The 16,817-nt window shown below is 46.6% G+C and overlaps 2 protein-coding genes across 2 annotated transcripts in view; both read right to left on the bottom strand.

Annotated features, from left to right (window-relative positions):
* aqr (aquarius intron-binding spliceosomal factor) overlaps positions 1–1,322 on the bottom strand; it is a 181,889-nt gene extending 180,567 nt beyond the window's left edge. The window contains exon 1 of the mRNA XM_084309865.1: positions 1,240–1,322. The gene's annotated coding sequence lies outside the window, so the exon portion shown is untranslated. The remainder of the gene's footprint in view (positions 1–1,239) is intronic.
* Positions 1,323–1,496: 174 nt separating this feature from the next.
* Positions 1,497–6,903, bottom strand: LOC311225645 (uncharacterized protein). The gene is made up of 2 exons (XM_084311029.1): positions 6,765–6,903; positions 1,497–6,382 (listed from the first exon to the last, which is right to left on the bottom strand). Exon 2 carries the CDS (start codon positions 6,343–6,345, stop codon positions 1,828–1,830), a length of 4,518 nt encoding a protein of 1,505 aa, XP_084167155.1. The 5' UTR covers positions 6,346–6,382; positions 6,765–6,903; the 3' UTR covers positions 1,497–1,827.
* Positions 6,904–16,817: the final 9,914 nt, after the last annotated feature.

Raw genomic sequence — 16,817 nt, 5'->3', positions numbered from 1 at the left:
AGGGTCCCCCATTTTCAATTCATCATAACATATATGACATACATGACATACAGATAGACAGTACTGCTACATCTATACATTTATGACATATCAGATTTGCAAATACAGTACTGTTTGTGATACAAAAGTGCCCAGAAAAAGAGTGTATATACATTTGGCGTAGAAACTGTACATTGGAGGAGGTTGGGTGGGTGGGGTAGGGGACACACACACATTTTACACTGTACATTGGAATACTGACAAAGCCTTACTTGGTCATTTACTGTACAACTAGGTTAGGACATTTGTAGGGGCCAGTTTCGAATTGCAGTCTCACGTAGGTGTTTTTTGAGTGTTTTTGAAAGTGGGTAGTGATTCACATTCCTTTACAGCTTTGGGTAGGGCGTTCCACATTGATGTGGCATAATTGCGAAATGTGTTTAGTCCCTTGTTTGAGCCGAATCTGGGTTTTACATGATTTGTGGAGCTCCCTCTGGTGTTGTGATCGTGGTATTCACTGACCTTTGGGAAGTATTTTGACATGTACATGGGTACCTTGGTCGCGTAGTGTATCTTGTAGACCAGGCCCATTGCAAGTTGCTGTACTCTGTCGTCTACTCTAAGCCATCCTAGGTTGTCAAAGTGGGCAGGGGTGAGGTGGGTTCTAGGAGTCAGGTCAAGCAGTAGTCTGACTAGCTTGTTTTGAGATGTTTGTAATTTGTTTTTTAGTGCCTTTTAGGTGCTTTGGTACCATGAGGTGCAAGCATAGTCGTAGTACCCTTGAATGAGTGCTCCTGCTAGAGTCTTCAGGGTATTCTTGTTTACCAGAGAGGAGATCCGGTACAAGAATCGCGTTCGTTGGACACTTTTTGTATCACAAACAGTACTGTATTTGCAAATCTGGTATGTCATAAATGTATAGATGTAGCAGTAGTCTATCTGTATGTCGTGTGTGTCATATTATGTTATGATGAATTGAAAATGGGGGATCCTGATGTAAACAAGACGAAAGTCTTTGTCTGGTCTGCATCCCCTTAACAATTGTATGTATTGAGCTGTACTGTACTGTACCCATTCAATAAATATGTCCCTTGCTGTTAGCTAGCCAGATAGCTGGCAGCTAACTGATGATATATTGAAGCTGGTGTCGCTAACATTACACATCGACTGCGATATAGCAATTGGGTGCTAACTATGCAGCTAGTCGGTCATAGTAACTATGGATACAAACAACATGTACAACAACAAAAAGGCGCAAACCTTGTATGGTTATTCTCGCTCCAGCATCAGGTTGGTTACCGCCGCTGAGCAGCTGCATGAAAACACAACGCGCTCAGTGCGACTCACTTCCTGTGTATACGTCCGTCAGTAAACATGTCCCCAGCTACAATACACATACATGTCTATGGTTCCTAGGATCGTGCTGTTGGATTATGCTTTATCAAAACTAAAACTAAATAAATACACAGTACATGATTGGCGCGGATGTAAATGTTTATTTACACAAAGTGGTTTGCATATACAGTATTATCGAGTAATTATTTATGGGACATTTGTATAGAAATAAAACATACATTGGAAATGTAGACTTAATAAAATAACAAAAGGATATTGGCATAATAATTTGGAACAGCCATAACATGATATATTGAAAACACTGTTGTTAAATAAAATACATTAGTATGCAAAATACATTAAAACAACAATACATGTATCAGAATTTCATTAAAAGATGACCACATTGATACATCACTATATCCTATATTACACATTTACACCAGAATCTTCATGATATATTATGAACATGGGGAATTCAATTTCAAAGGCAAAAGTAACACAATGTCTTGTTCACAATTTATGAATTCGCTGATGCGTTTTGAGATGCGTTGATTGTGTGAAACCTTTGCCACACGTGTCACACCTGAACGGCCTCAAGCCTGTGTGGATAATATAGTGCCGTTGGAGTTTAGAGGGAGACACAAACTCCTTGAAGCAGACATCACACTTATATTTCTGGACCGACTGGACCACACTATTAGACTGACTTCCGGTGGCGCATTTATGACTTTGGAGATCCTTCGCCGTCTCAAAACCACTACCACATTTATTGCATTCAAACGCGTTGAGTGGTTCGCACCAATAATAATCAGTAATGTCGGACAGGAGTGGATTCTCAACCATGGAGCTCATGAGTCTGTCACCGAGGACCTTGTGGTTGTCTGAATGAGCGGGGCCTCCACTGGTTTTAAATGGCATTTCTAAACTACTCTGCAGTACGCTGCCCTCCGCTGCCTGCTGTGGCGGTGATGGAACAGACATGTCGTGACTCTGGACCAGCCTTTGGATTTCACAGGCCAGATCGGAGGGAAATGACGAGTGAGCGAGAAAGTCATGAGTCTGATTGTAGCCTTGACTTTGCTTCCGCTCAGATTCTATATTCTCCTCCAATAAGCTTAGTTCTGGTATAACTAACACTTCAGTGTCTGTTGCCTCTGAGGATATGCCTATTTCTGGTATCACTATCTCCTCTGTGTCACTTGTCTCTGTGGATATGTCCATTCCTGCTATTGCTAGACCTTCTGTGTCTGTTGCCTCTATTGCTAGACCTTCTGTGTCTGTTGCCTCTATTGCTAGACCTTCTGTGTCTGTTGCCTCTATTGCTAGACCTTTCGTGTCTGTTTCCCCTGTGGATATGTCCATTCCTCCTATCACTAGACCTTTCATGTCTGTTTCCCCTGTGGATATGTCCATTCCTCCTATCACTAGACCTTTCATGTCTGTTTCCCCTGTGGATATGTCCATTCCTCCTATCACTAGACCTTTCGTGTCTGTTTCCCCTGTGGATATGTCCATTCCTCCTATCACTAGACCTTTCGTGTCTGTTTCCCCTGTGGATATGTCCATTCCTCCTATCACTAGACCTTTTGTGTCTGTTTCCCCTGTGGATATGTCCATTTGTCCTATCACTAGACCTTTCGTGTCTGTTTCCCCTGTGGATATGTCCATTCCTCCTATCACTAGACCTTTCGTGTCTGTTTCCCCTGTGGATATGTCCATTCCTCCTATCACTAGACCTTTCGTGTCCGTTTCCCCTGTGGATATGTCCATTCCTGCTATTGCTAGACCATCAGTGGCCGTTGCCTTTGATGTGATAGGAAAAGCATCATTAGTGACCAAGCAATGAGCGTTGTTAGTAAAGCACCGCTGGGGCTGCTCTTCCTCAGGATAAACTAAATAAGCAGTGATCAAACTTTCAGGGGCAGCACCATTATCAAGACATGCAACCTGGAGATTTTGTTTCGTACTAATAATTTCTTTTTGGACAGAATCCGACGGCCTGTTATCGTGTATGCGACTTCGTTCGTGGACCTTCAAGTGTGTCAGCTGTGTGAAGGTTTTGCTGCACAAGCTGCATTTGTATGGCCTGATCCCGGAGTGAATGAGCAGGTGTCGGGACAGCTTTGACGGAGTAGCAAAGCTCTTGAGGCATAATCGGCACGTGTGAGGATTATTTTTAACGCATGGTTTGGTCATAACCCTAGACTTGATGAAACTGTTCACTTTGTTTGGTACTGATTTTATACTTTTGGTGGGGTGCTCAAATAGCTGGTTTGTGACCTTGGACTTGATAAGATTGTTAACTTTATTTGGTACTGATTTCTGACTCTTGATGGGGTGCTCAAATTGCCTTTGATTGCTCAACATATGCGGATATTTTGAGCTAACAGTGTCTATTTCTGTCGATATCTTCTGTGATGGAAGATGGACATTGATCCTGGGGTACTGAGGTTGTTGTTGACTCCTTATTCTCATCATACTAATCTTTCCCTGCAGGGCCGATGGTCTGCAAGGGTTCGACTCCATGTGAGTTCTTTGATGGGCTTTCAGGTGTGGCGTCTGCCTGAATGTTTTCCCACACGTAGGGCACCAAAATGGTTTCAAGCCTGTGTGTACCATCTCGTGTGTTTTCAGTTTGGAGGCAGAAGGAAAACATTTGAAACATAGAAAACACTTGTGCTTCACGTGGCTTGTATCTTGCACAGCTTCAGCGGTCTGTCTCTCATCCAAAGTCACTTTAGAAACCGACATTGAGTGCGGGACATCGTAATCCTTTACAGGAGACGGAAAAAAGTGTCGCTCTGTATTGCCGTCATTCCACACACTCGGCAGAGAGTTAGCCTGTCCAAGTTGTCTCTCTGATATTAAGTCATTGCCAGAGTTGTTCTCAAATGCCTGATTTCTACCGAACATTTGTCGGCGAGGGACATCATCCGGAAGTCTCGCTATTCCAGCTGTGCGAGACGGTGGACGACTAATGTACAAAGATCGTTGTTTGTGATATTTGGACCACAGGTGTGTACGGGAATGAATTCTCAGGTGCGTTTTGTCACGGAAACTCTTCCCACATGTCAGGCAACCAAAGGGCCTCGGCCCAGAATGGGTCATCATGTGGCTCTGAAGTTCTGATAGAGATGGAAATCCTTTAGAGCACGTTTGGCACTGTTGTGATTGGTCCATTATGCTTTGATGCCCACTGGTGGCTTCACCCGTTACACTCACCTGGTGTGTGGATGTAGTGAACCCTATTCTTTGGAGATTACCTTTGTCATCACCAAGATTTTCATTCCACGTCTCCGACTTAACGATGATGTTTAGGTCAAGAGGATCTTCAAGACTCTGTCCAGGAGAAGTCTTTATTGGTTCGGGATTTACTTGTGCTTCGGTGCGAAAAGACTCAGAGACCATACTACTTCCGTCGGCCGGTGCACTTTTACTTTGAAATCCTTTCTGCCGATTCTTGTGATTGGCCTGATGCCGCATCAAATTAACTGCCAGACGGAAAGATCTGTTGCAGATTTTACACTTAAAGGGTTTCAAGTCTTCACACGCCGAAGAACGTTGCTTGTGTTCAATGGCGCCCTTTGATGTCTCTGAACCGACGGGACCACTGCTCCTATGTAGACCGGTGTCGCTACCGGGTCGTTCCGCCGTCTCCGACTTGATCTCAGCATTTCCCAGGTCACGTGGAGCGCTAACACTTATCTTACACTGCAGCTCCAACTCCCCGGAGGAATTCCCACGATTGTCTTGACCGGAGGGATGCTGTAAAGCCGACGACCGGAACCCAGAGTTAGAGGTCAGATCACTAGAGGGGAAAGTCCTCTCACCTCTAAGGTGAGCTTGGTTCGGGCCATTTGGGCCGGACATTTTATGCGCGCCGCGCAAGTGAGCATTCAGGTGTGGTTCCTGTCTAAAGGTTTTCCCGCAGACCATACAGCAGAAGGGTTTCTGGCCCGTATGAATGAGAAAATGACGCCGTAATTTAGACGGCGAACAGAACGCTTTAGGGCAGGAAGGACATTGATGGCTAGCAGTGATTTTGCCCGTGTTCAGCGTCGTCAAATGGCCCTTTCTGGAGAAGGCGTTCCCACTCGCACCGCCCTCAAAGGGTTTCCTCTTGTTATGGATTGGTGAGTGGATCTGAAGCTGTAGAGCTGAGCTAAATGACCTCAGGCAGACTTTGCAGGTGTATCCATTGTGAGTGTAGCGTGTCACATTATCCACAGCTGTAGAATTTACATGATGTTGAGGTACATGACCCATAAGGGAAGCGCCATTCGCTGAGATACTGCTTTTAATCATGAACCCATTATCGAAATGTGGCATAGGTTCTGGCTTGTTTTTGTCCTCCAAGGACGGTAGAGAAACATCCGGTGCCACTATCTCCTTTTTCTGTTCCAATTCAACAGGCACAGAAGAAAACAGAGTAGATGATGGTTGGATGTAAGCACTGATATCATGTCTGTAATTCTCCTGAGCATTGTGGTTTGATAGTGCAGGTCGCTGGTCATTAGCAAAGCTGCCACTCATCAAGCCGTCTGTGGAAGGACACAAAACATGGACTCTCTGCATGTGTGTTCTTAAATGTTCAATCTGACTGAAGGCTTTCCCACAGGTTAAACATGCGAAGGGCCTCTGACCAGTGTCCAATGCCGATATCTCCTTTTTCTGTTCTGGTTCAACGGGAACAGGGGGAAACAGAGTAGACGACAGTGGGATGTAAGCACCGATATCATGTCTGTAATTCTCCTGAGCATTGTGGTTTGATAGTGCAGGTCGCTGGTCATTAGCAAAACTGCCATTCATCAAGCTGCCTGTGGAAGGACCTAAAACATGGACTTTCTGCGTGTGTGTCTTTAAATGTTGAGCCTGACTGAAGCCTTTTCCACAGGTTAAACAGGCGAAGGGCCTCTGACCAGTGTGGACCAGATGATGTCGTCGGAGTTTGGAGGCTGACGGGAACGTCTTTGGACAAAAAGAACACTGGTGCACCTTCAAAATTAAATCATCTCCTTGCTTCTTCATTGTGATTGTGTCCAGGTTGATGATCCTCTTATTTGACCTGGGACAAGACACGTATACAGTAAGGTTAAATTCGAAGAAAGGGATTTAATTTAGGATAATGTAGTAGTATTGTGCACATCTCCTAACACAACTAACGTCAGGTTGCTAACTAACTTAGATACCATGCAGACCATATTGTCTATGTCGCAGTAAAACTAATTTAGCAAGGAAAGGCTAATAACAATAGTATAGCTATGATAACAACAACAACATATTGCCATACGAGACTGTATTTCTATAATATAATTATATAGAAGACGATCTTTATCACGCCAGGCCAAGGCTAAGGACGGACGTACTAGCTAATAGGCTAACACAGTCGAAATACAAATTACAAGTTAATGAACTAGCCTCCATATTGTATTTGTGAAATTACTTACTAAAGACGGGTGACAAAGTCTTAAAACGGACGCCTTCGGATGCATTGCGTTCATTAGTAAAACATTGGCTTTTCGTGTTGTAAGTGTTCGAGGAACTAGCTACTTCGCTAGCATTACAGCCTTACAGGGCCCCTCTGACGTCACTTGTGCACCCCTTAAAAGGGTACGTTCGGAAACAAGTTTTATTTATGTTCCTACATAATCACGCAGTTCGATTCAATGACGTACAAACTTCTCTCTTTTAATATGTGTGCCAGTCTGCGACACAAGAATAGAGGCCACAATATGTATCTATTACACAGCAGTAATAATAATTATTATTATTATTTTTTAGACTCTTATTTTTTCAAAAATAGTACTGTATTTGTAAATCTGGCATGTCATAAATGTATAGATGTAGCAGTAGGCCTACTGTCTATCTGTATGTCATGTATGTCATATATGATGAATTGAAAATGGGGGACCCTGATGTAAACAAGACGAAAGTCTTTCTCTGGTCTGCACCGCTTAACAATTGTGTGTATTGAGCTGTACTGTATTCTGCAATCTGTTAATAAAATGTTCAATCAATCAATCAATCAATCAATCAATCAATCAATCTAATAACCAGGCAGACACATTATATTATACTATTCAGTATACATTACCTGTGTTTACATTTACATTTTGTTGCTTTATCCAATGTGACTTACAAGTTATGTACAACAGGTCAGCAGGAAGGGTAGAACTCTTTCAGCTGAGTAATAATGTTCATCAAACAGTGTTGAGACTTGGGTTCTACAGTACAGTCTTGAGTGCATAGTAGTAAGACATATTAGTATAGTATAGGCAAGGAAGATTATTTAGTGGAAAATAGCATGATAGATAAGGTTAGTGTTTTTATTTTATTTTTCTCCTTCATTTCAATATTGATTGAAGAAGTGTGTTTTAGTCAACAGCGAAATATTGCTGTGTTGACATTAGATCAGATAGGAATTGACCTGATCAAATGAACGTGTTCTTTACATTTAAACACAAAGAAGTCTGAATTTGCTTGCATGTAGTGACACTAATACAGCTTTACCCCAATGATCATGTCTGCCGTGAAACCCAACCACATGTGAACTCCCCATAATGCACAGGTTGTGTTTGAACATGCTAGATATTGTGTTAAGTAAATTATGAGAAAAGACATGATTAGGCCAATAATGAAACATTAGATATTAAAGCTAGAAAAGTGTTGCTATTTATTCATTTTAGTCTATTTGTTATGCAGGTGAGCACTATGAGATCGATATCTCTTTTTTGTGAGCAACTTGTTTACAATAGACATATTGAGGGGGGGGGAAACACATTGGACAAACAAGCAAACATGCAGCCTATATCAAATGAAACAAGTACAAGCAACATCTAAAACATCAGAGTTCAAAACTTTAAAATAAAAATAAAAACGTCAAGGTTTGCTGTAGTTCATTCCATTTGTACGGGGCATAAACCAGTTTTACCAAGCTCAGTTTTTACATGTGGTGTATTTAAAGCTATGTCATTCTGTGACCTAGTACCATATGTGCTGTATTCAAAAGAGAGAGCACAATAGAGGAGATATATTAGGTACGTTTCATAAGCAGAGCCTTATAGTCAAATGCAATGCATATCACTTCATTCTTAACTCATTGAGTGACAAACACGAGATATCTAGTTTCTGAGAGCAAACGCTTGAGCGCCAAAAACGAGATATCTCTTTTCTGGTTCCTTTTTTTCTATTTTCTTATTCTAAACACTTGCGCCATTGTGAGTGTGGCTGGGACCTGCAATGGCGATTGAATCCTGACATGTGGCAGTATCGCCTACCTTATGAACTGCATGGGTCAGTTCAGTGTGGACCGCCCCACGCCGCAGCGAGAGCAGGGTGAGAGAGATGAGGAAGGGGCAAGAGAGAAAGAGAGCTGGGAGAGTCAGCAGTACAGCCAACTAACGTTCGACAATGGCGATCGCCTAGAGTGAACTATTGGATATTAGAAGAAGACAAAACGTATTATTCATATATGTATTGATCCTGTTCTGATCGAAGACACTTGGAGCGAGAGTGGAGTACCTGCTGATAAAGGTTATGTCTATTTTACTGAACCTCATCATAAAACATGCTTTTGTAATGATCGCAACGTCGGAAATCGTGTTTACCTTTGACCTGACAATAATATAGGTTTCAGGCGAGCAGCCGCGAGATTTGCGCATACACACATAAAACACACTATATCTCATAATCTAGAAAACCAGCCTGGATTATTGTGAAATGGGGCGATTTATAGCGTGGTATAGAGAGCACAAACAAAGGTATGTAGAAATAAACTGTTTTGTCCCTGTTGGAGTATAAATAGTGCCTGTTAAATGAGCCATTGTCTCCATAGCTATAATATAGAATATATGATGGGTCCGCAAACATCGTGAAAATGGTCAATAACGCTGGCGCCAGGGAGTAAAGATGGAAAAACAGCGTGGAAGTCAATGAGTTAAGGTGGAGGGAGAGGCATGCATGTACAGAATGTCACCTTAATCAAATACACAAGTGTATTTTAAGTTTATTAGTGAATCTTAAAAGTGAGGAACCAGCTGACTTGATTAAAGGGGCGTGTTTAAAATGGCCATTTTGTTTAGTTAAGTGCCCCCATTAAGGGACTGTTTCCTATTTACTAGCAGCAACTGATTTGCTAAGTGAGCCATTAAGAGCCTGCCCTGTTTAAAAGCAGAAGTCCAGACTGTGTTGAAATCACTCTGTACTGAGCTCTGTTAAGGAAGGACAGGACACACTCACTGAGAAACAGGTGGTCAAGGAAGGGTACTGCTTAAAGGGAAGCCCAATAATACTATTGAACTGACAGTCACTGGGTGTGGGAGGGCTGTCGGAGGTACTGGGGGAAGTGAGGGTGTGTGGGGAGCTACTGCTGACCGCCTTGGAAGGCGAGGGAGACCAGAGTACCAGTCCCCAGGTTAGTAAATCCTAGGCCCCATCCACTCCAGCTGCAAGCCCTCCAGAACGACGTTCCGGGCCAAAGACGGGGGTACTTATAGGTCCAATACTATAGTATCCTACTACCCAGTGTCTGTGTACTACTACTCCCACAAGCAGGGATAATCTACCCTTCTACCTTTGGCGTCACAAACAGGATCAACATCCTACTCCACTTCCTTGACAGACCAGTAGAGAGACCATGCCGTCCAAGAAAGGGACCCGCGCCGCGCAGGCGTCTATCCGACAGCTGTTCGCTGGCCAAGAGCGGTTGAGCGTGTGCCTGGAACAGGCGCAGGAGTGGCAGGTGAAGTTGAAGGAGAAGCAGCTGCGGTGCGAACAGCTGGAAGGGCTGTACGACCAGCTGGAAGGGGATCTTTTGACGAGCTGTGGGGTCGGCTGAGTGACCAGCAGAGCCACGGGGAGCAGCGGCAGCTGCTGTGCGACCTGCTGGAAGTAGAACTGGTGGTCAAGACCAGAGAGCTGGAGGAGCTGCAGGAGAAGTGCCGGACTCAGGCGGCACTCCTGGAGCAGCAGGCCGAGGCAGTGAAGAAACTGGAACAGACCCGGGCCAGGGATCTGGAGGAGCTGCAGGAGAAGTGCCGGAATCAGGCGGCACTCCTGGAGCAGCAGGCCGAAACAGTGAAGAAAATGGAGCAGACCCAGGCCAGGGATCTGGAGGAGCTGCAGGAGAAGTGCCGGACTCAGGCGGCACTCCTGGAGCAGCAGGCCGAAACAGTGAAGGAGTTGGAGCAGGCACTCCAAGAGAAGCGTTGATCCCAGGCGGCTCTGGAGGAGCTGCAGGAGACGTACCAGACGCAGACGGCACGAATGACGACACTGGAAGAAGCAGTGACGAGACTGGAACAGGAAGAGGCCGTGAAGGAGTTGGAGCAGGCACTCCAAGAGAAGCGTCGCTCCCAGGCGGCTCTGAGGGAGCAAAGAGACGGCCAAGACGCCGTCACCGAAGTGAGGAAGGAGGGCACGGAGGCCGTGGAGGAGCTGACCGCCGCAGACCTCCTGGGCCGACAGATACTGGCCCTGGAAAGAACCCAAGCCGCCCTCGACGGGGGACGGACGTTTTTCGGCCAGACGATGGCGGCGATAAACGGGTCCGAGGAGGAGATGGTCCTGCCCCCCACGAAGGGTCCCGCCCCTTCCCCCGCTCCCGAAGCGCCGGGCCCGTCGGGATTCCGACCTGGACCGCGAAGGGCGATCGACGCTGTCGCGACGGGAGCCGTCGACCCAGTCGCGCACAACGGCTGCGTGGTGGTCCGGGTGAACGAAGTCCGGGCTCTGCTAGGCCCAGAGGGACGGACCGAACCGAGAGAGCCCGAAAGGAGAGGGCCTGCGGGGAGAGGGTCCAACAGGAGAGAGCCTGACCAGAGAGAGCCGGACCGGAGGGGGTCTGAAACGAGAAAGGCCGACCCGAAGGGGCCTGAACAGAGAGAGCCCGAACGGAGAGGGCCTGACAGGAGAGAGCCTGAGAAGAAAGAGCCTGACCAGAGAGAGCAGGAGAGAGAGCCGGACCGGATGGGGTCTGAGACAAGAAAGGCCGACCAGAGGGGGCCCGAACAGAGAGAGCCTGAACGAAGAAGGCCTGACAGGAGAGAGCCTGACCAGAGAGAGTCTGACCCGAGAGAGCCGGAGAGTGAGCCCAACAGGAGAGAGCCCGACAGGAGACGCGACAGGTCCCGGAGTGGGGACCGAGACAGCGGGAAAGACAAACCCAGGAGACAGAAGTACTACAGAGGCTTCCGACCAAGGGGTTTCCCCCATCCCAGACTGGTGCGAGACCGAGAGGAGAACAAAGAGAACAGGTCGGACGGAGGTCGAGGAGGAGAGGTAGAGTTGGTCCCCTCAGGAGAGGACGGCAAGGATGGCGAAGAACAGAGAGAGCCCAACAGGAGAGGGCCTGAGAGGAGAGAGCTTGACGGTGGAGACCGGGACCTCTGGAGGCAGAACTACCACCGAGGTTTCCGACCAGGAGGTCAAGGAGGCGAGGACAGTCCAGAGCAGGGGCCTCGTCGGCGTCCATACCGGCGCCGACGCTCACCGACAGGGGTCAAGCCGGGCCCAGAGGGTGGCCATGGGAACGTCGAGAGGACGTCAGGAGAGGTAAAGTCAGTTCCCTCAAACGAGGATGGAGAAGACGGCGGAGACGGGGGCGAGGAGGGCGCCGCGGGCGGCTCCTCAGAGGCCTCGGCGGGTGAAGTCGTGGCCGAGGGCCTACCAACAGAGACAGACGAATCTGACGCAGAATCAGATGCAGGGGAGGTTGGACGAACCTGGCCCCAGAGGAGCACCAGAGGTCGGCTACCCGCTCGGGATTGCCAGGACTACGTGCTGAAGTGTGTGGTAATGAAACAATGTGTGAAACTGTGGGTCTAAGGACCGTTTTCATGTCATTAACCTGGTTTCATTGAGTAACTTGCAGAGGACTTGGCAAGTTTAAAGTGGGGGGAAATGTAGCAGACTGAATATTCTACAAAGTATTGAGTAGTGCTAACTAACTGTTACTTTCCCTGTGTGTGTATAACGGTGTTCCTTTGGATAGCCTAACAGTGTTCCTTTGGATAGCTCGCCCAGTCTAACAACGAGGTGAGGTGCTACTCTTCTCCGGCTGCAGTATGGATTACTAACAATAACATTGAGCCCTTTTCCCTTTCTGGAGCGGTCCTTGAGTGGGACCAGTGGAGGTTGCCAGCAGGGGGCGGAGTGGCAGTGGTGGCAGGTGGAGCGGTGGAGAGAAGTAAGCAACGAGGAAGAGGGAGTTACCTGGAGGCAAAGGGAGCAGGAAGCTCTCTTCGGCGTTGGACTTGGCCGTGATCAGTCGCAGCCACAGCGGGCGTGTGCTTTGGAATAGCCCCGTTGAAGAAGTTAATGAAGGAGAGCCCCGTTGGAACGAGCAGTGGGTGATGAGAAGTACTTGCTAGTGACGGGTTATCCTAGAAGTATCAGCGATAGTGTGTGAGTAAGAGAAACCGAACCGAATGACTAACGTCTAGAGTTAACGAGACTAACGTCTAATGTTAGCGGGTTATAGTAGTTACTGTGTGCGGTGTATTAGTATGCTGCTACCGGCTCCGTCTGACTTGAGTAGACTACCGGGCGTGCGGCGATGAAGAGACCGGTGGTATAGCCAGCCACGTTGCGTTAGCAGTGTAACCGAGATAGCAGGAGGGTGCATCTAGACCCAAAGCTTAGCTTTGTTTAGGGTAGCAACAGTATTAGCTCGCAATACAATACAGAAGCAAGCCAGCAACAGCAGCGGTGGACGTCTCCCAGACGGTACAGAGGACGCCTCTTCCCACCAGCAGAGGACGCCATACAGCACGCTCCTCCAGCTAACCACTGCCTATGCTGTCCGCCCAGCCTGCTGGCTGTGCGCGCGGATCGCCGACGCCATCTTGTCACCTGGTACTAACGATACCACGTGTATCAACAGCAACGTCCATTCAAGTGAACACTAACAACCAGTGTCTAAGGGGTACCCCGAACAATTTAAGCCGGCTTAGGTTAGGTTTTCTTTTGGTAACGTGGGCCCACATTTACTTGGTTTTATTTTGTTATTGATTATTTGGTTATTTGAATTCCCAAATGTTTCTCTACTTCATGCCTGGGTTCCCCTAGTACAAGCGGGTGTTTTAATGTATTGAGCACTCGGTGCCTATGGTGGGAAGAGTTTCCCCTACATTATAATAGCAAGAGCACCCGGTGCCATGTATTAATGAATGACAGTGTAATGGATAACATGCCCAGGCTTCTATATAAAGTAGACATTATCGGGATCATTGTGTGTGTCTGTTTCTTCCAATTTCCATTTGCGATTCTAACCCTGGGTAAATATTGTGACTGCATAATTATTTAACCCTTACACCCCATTTACAGAATAGCATTTGAAGGGTCTATACAGGTGGTCAAGGAAGGGTACTGCTTAAAGGGAAGCCCAATAATACTATTGAACTGACAGTCACTGGGTGTGGGAGGGCTGTCGGAGGTACTGGGGGAAGTGAGGGTGTGTGGGGAGCTACTGCTGACCGCCTTGGAAGGCGAGGGAGACCAGAGTACCAGTCCCCAGGTTAGTAAATCCTGGGCCCCATCCACTCCAGCTGCAAGCCCTCCAGAACGACGTTCCGGGCCAAAGACGGGGGTACTTATAGGTCCAATACTATAGTATCCTACTACCCAGTGTCTGTGTACTACTACTCCCACAAGCAGGGATAATCCACCCTTCTACATAAGCAAAACAGAATTGCTCCACCTGCCGGCCAAATCCTCCCCCCTAACCGACCTTTCAATCACAGTCGAGAATGCAGCTGTGACTGCGTCCCCGACCGCCAAGAACCTTGGTGTTGTCCTCGACGACCAGTTGAACTTCTCTGCTCACATCGCAGCGATGACCAGAACCTGCCGATTCCTCCTGAGCAACGTCAGAAGGATCCGCCCCTTCCTGACAAAAGAAGCCACCCAACTCCTCGTCCAATCAACAGTCATCTCCCGCCTCGACTACTGCAACGCACTGCTCGCTGGCCTCCCGGCCACTGCCACTAAGCCTCTTCAACTCATTCAGAACGCAGCGGCCCGCCTGATCTCAAACCTACCGAAGTCGGCCCATGTCACCCCACTTCTTAGGGACCTGCACTGGCTCCCCATTGCTGCACGAATCCGCTTCAAGGCCCTCGACTTAGCATACCGTGCGGCAAAGGGAACCGCTCCCGCCTACCTCCGGTCAATGGTCTCTAACTACACACCCTCAAGACCCCTACGCTCTGCATCTTCTGGCCGCCTCAGACCTACTCCTATCCAAGCTCCGGGAGGGTCATCAAAGAGAAGTCGCCTATTCTCAGTCCTTGCCCCACAATGGTGGAATGAACTACCCACCCCAGTTAGGACAGCCGAATCACGTCCAATCTTTCGCCGTCGACTAAAGACGCACTTCTTCAACCATTATCTGAATTAAAAAAAAGATAAAATATATATATATCTAACCCTAACTAACCGTACTGTCATGCACTTGTCCTAATAAACTAACCTACACTGTAGCACTCAACACTTTGATGAACATTGTTGCTCAGCTGATAGAGTTGTGCCCTTCCTGATGGCTTGTCGTACAGAACTTGTAAGTCGCTTTGGATAAAAGCGTCAGCTAAATGATTAAATGTAAATGTGTTGATTGTATAATGGTCTTCCTATTAGCAGTAGAAAAGCATGATTTGTTTCTATACAAGAATAGAATTTTCAGAGCCTGTTATCTAACCTATTCTACAATTGAAGTGTGAGAAGTGTGTGAATACTAATATTAGTAGTACTGCTACACAAGACCTTGAAAATAAAATATACATAGTTTTATTGGAATTTAAGATAAGCTTGTGATTAATGAGAGATATCTGAAGGCTATAAAAAGCAGACTATAAATTTGGTTAGGAGACCACCTCATTTGAAAATAGGTTTGACCTGGTTGTGCTATAAGAAATGTCAGGGGGTCACTAAAACCAATAGATTTCTTCCTTGTGGGGTCATGAATGTTCACAGGAAAATATGTGACTGTACAACAACAGGTCAGAGGATATACTCATTTTGGCCTGATGGTGGCACAAGAGGAAAGGTCATGTGGTCATCAAAATCAACAGGTTTCTTCGTCTTCGGGTCATGAATGTGCACAATGGCAATCCACATACATGCCAACACTCCCTTTTTCCTGGGTTGCTCCCTTTTAAAAACCCTTTCTCCGGCTGTGCTCCCTTTTAAAACCCTTTATCCGGCTGTGCTCCCTTTTAAATCCCTTTCTCCTGCTGTGCTCCATTTTAAAACCCTTTCTCCGGCTGTGCTCCCTTTTAAAACCCTTTCTCCGGCTGTGCTCCCTTTTAAAACCCTTTCTCCGGCTGTGCTCCCTTTTAAAACCCTTTCTCCTGCTGTGCTCCCTTTTGGTAATTTGTCCCGCTAATCTTTCCCCCCCAAAAACGTTTTTTTAATTGAGTTGTATAGTGACATTCTATGGGAGATTTGTGTTGCCAGATTAGATTGAAAGAGTGTCTAATTATCAAGGTTGTGGTTGGAACCCAATGTGCAGGTAAGGAGACACGGTAGGCAGAACTGAGCAAAACCCAATATGGGTATATTTAATAGAGTGGTCTAAGTCCAGGCATGGGTCGATACACAGAGGAGGTTCTCGTAATGTCCAGGATATATACAGGGGCTTGGAAGTCAGACAGATGGGGTGAGAGCAGGAGCAGTTGTTGGCAGCCGGGCGTAGGTCTGAGCAGTACAACCAGGCCGGTGTCTCCAGGTCTTAGCCAGCAGGTTAGTGTCTCCAGGTCTTAACTAGCAGGCCAGCGTCTCCAGATCTTCACCGTACAGGCTAGGAGAGAGGACGAGAACAGAGATTAGGACAAGGTCGATGAACAAGAGATCCAGGCGAACAACTTAAGCAACAGAGTAGATAACAAGAACATAGTAATGTGACTAATGTGGAACGAGAGTTTACGATATGACAGCTTATCTACGTCTGGGGCAGGTTTATATACCCAGAAGCACTCTGCCTCCAGACCGTAGATCAGCTGCCTCGTGATACAACACCTGTAACTAGTTAACGATAATGAGAGTGTAGAGTGGTAGAGTGAACAGAGAGAGGCAGGAGCTCTGACATGGTAGAACCATGACACTAATCTCCTTCGTACATCATGCTTAATTTATTCTGCATAACCTGGCAACCCAAAGCAAACATAAAACTCCTCTGTGACTGTGTACAGCCCATGGAGGCTTTTTTCACAAGCTAATGTTGGCAGGTACAAATCCGATTTCTTTTTAGATATCTTGTTCTCAGTTTGGCCTGATGATGGCACTAGAGGAAAGGTCATTAGAACAGCAACGTCAATAGGTTTCTTCCTCTTGGGGTCATGAGCATGCACAGCAAATCCCACAGCAGGTTGGCCATTACTTTGTGAGATATCTCGTTCACTCACAGACTACAAACACACAAACAAGTTTTTAATTGTATTTTGTGGCTGTAAAATATTTGTTTATGTTGGCAATGTTTTTAAATACTGGAGTAAAACAGATCTATA

Source organism: Notolepis coatsorum, assembly GCF_963971535.1.
Source record: "Notolepis coatsorum genome assembly, chromosome: 3".
Classification (NCBI taxonomy): domain Eukaryota; kingdom Metazoa; phylum Chordata; class Actinopteri; order Aulopiformes; family Paralepididae; genus Notolepis; species Notolepis coatsorum.
This window is presented reverse-complemented; position numbering and strand designations above follow the sequence as displayed.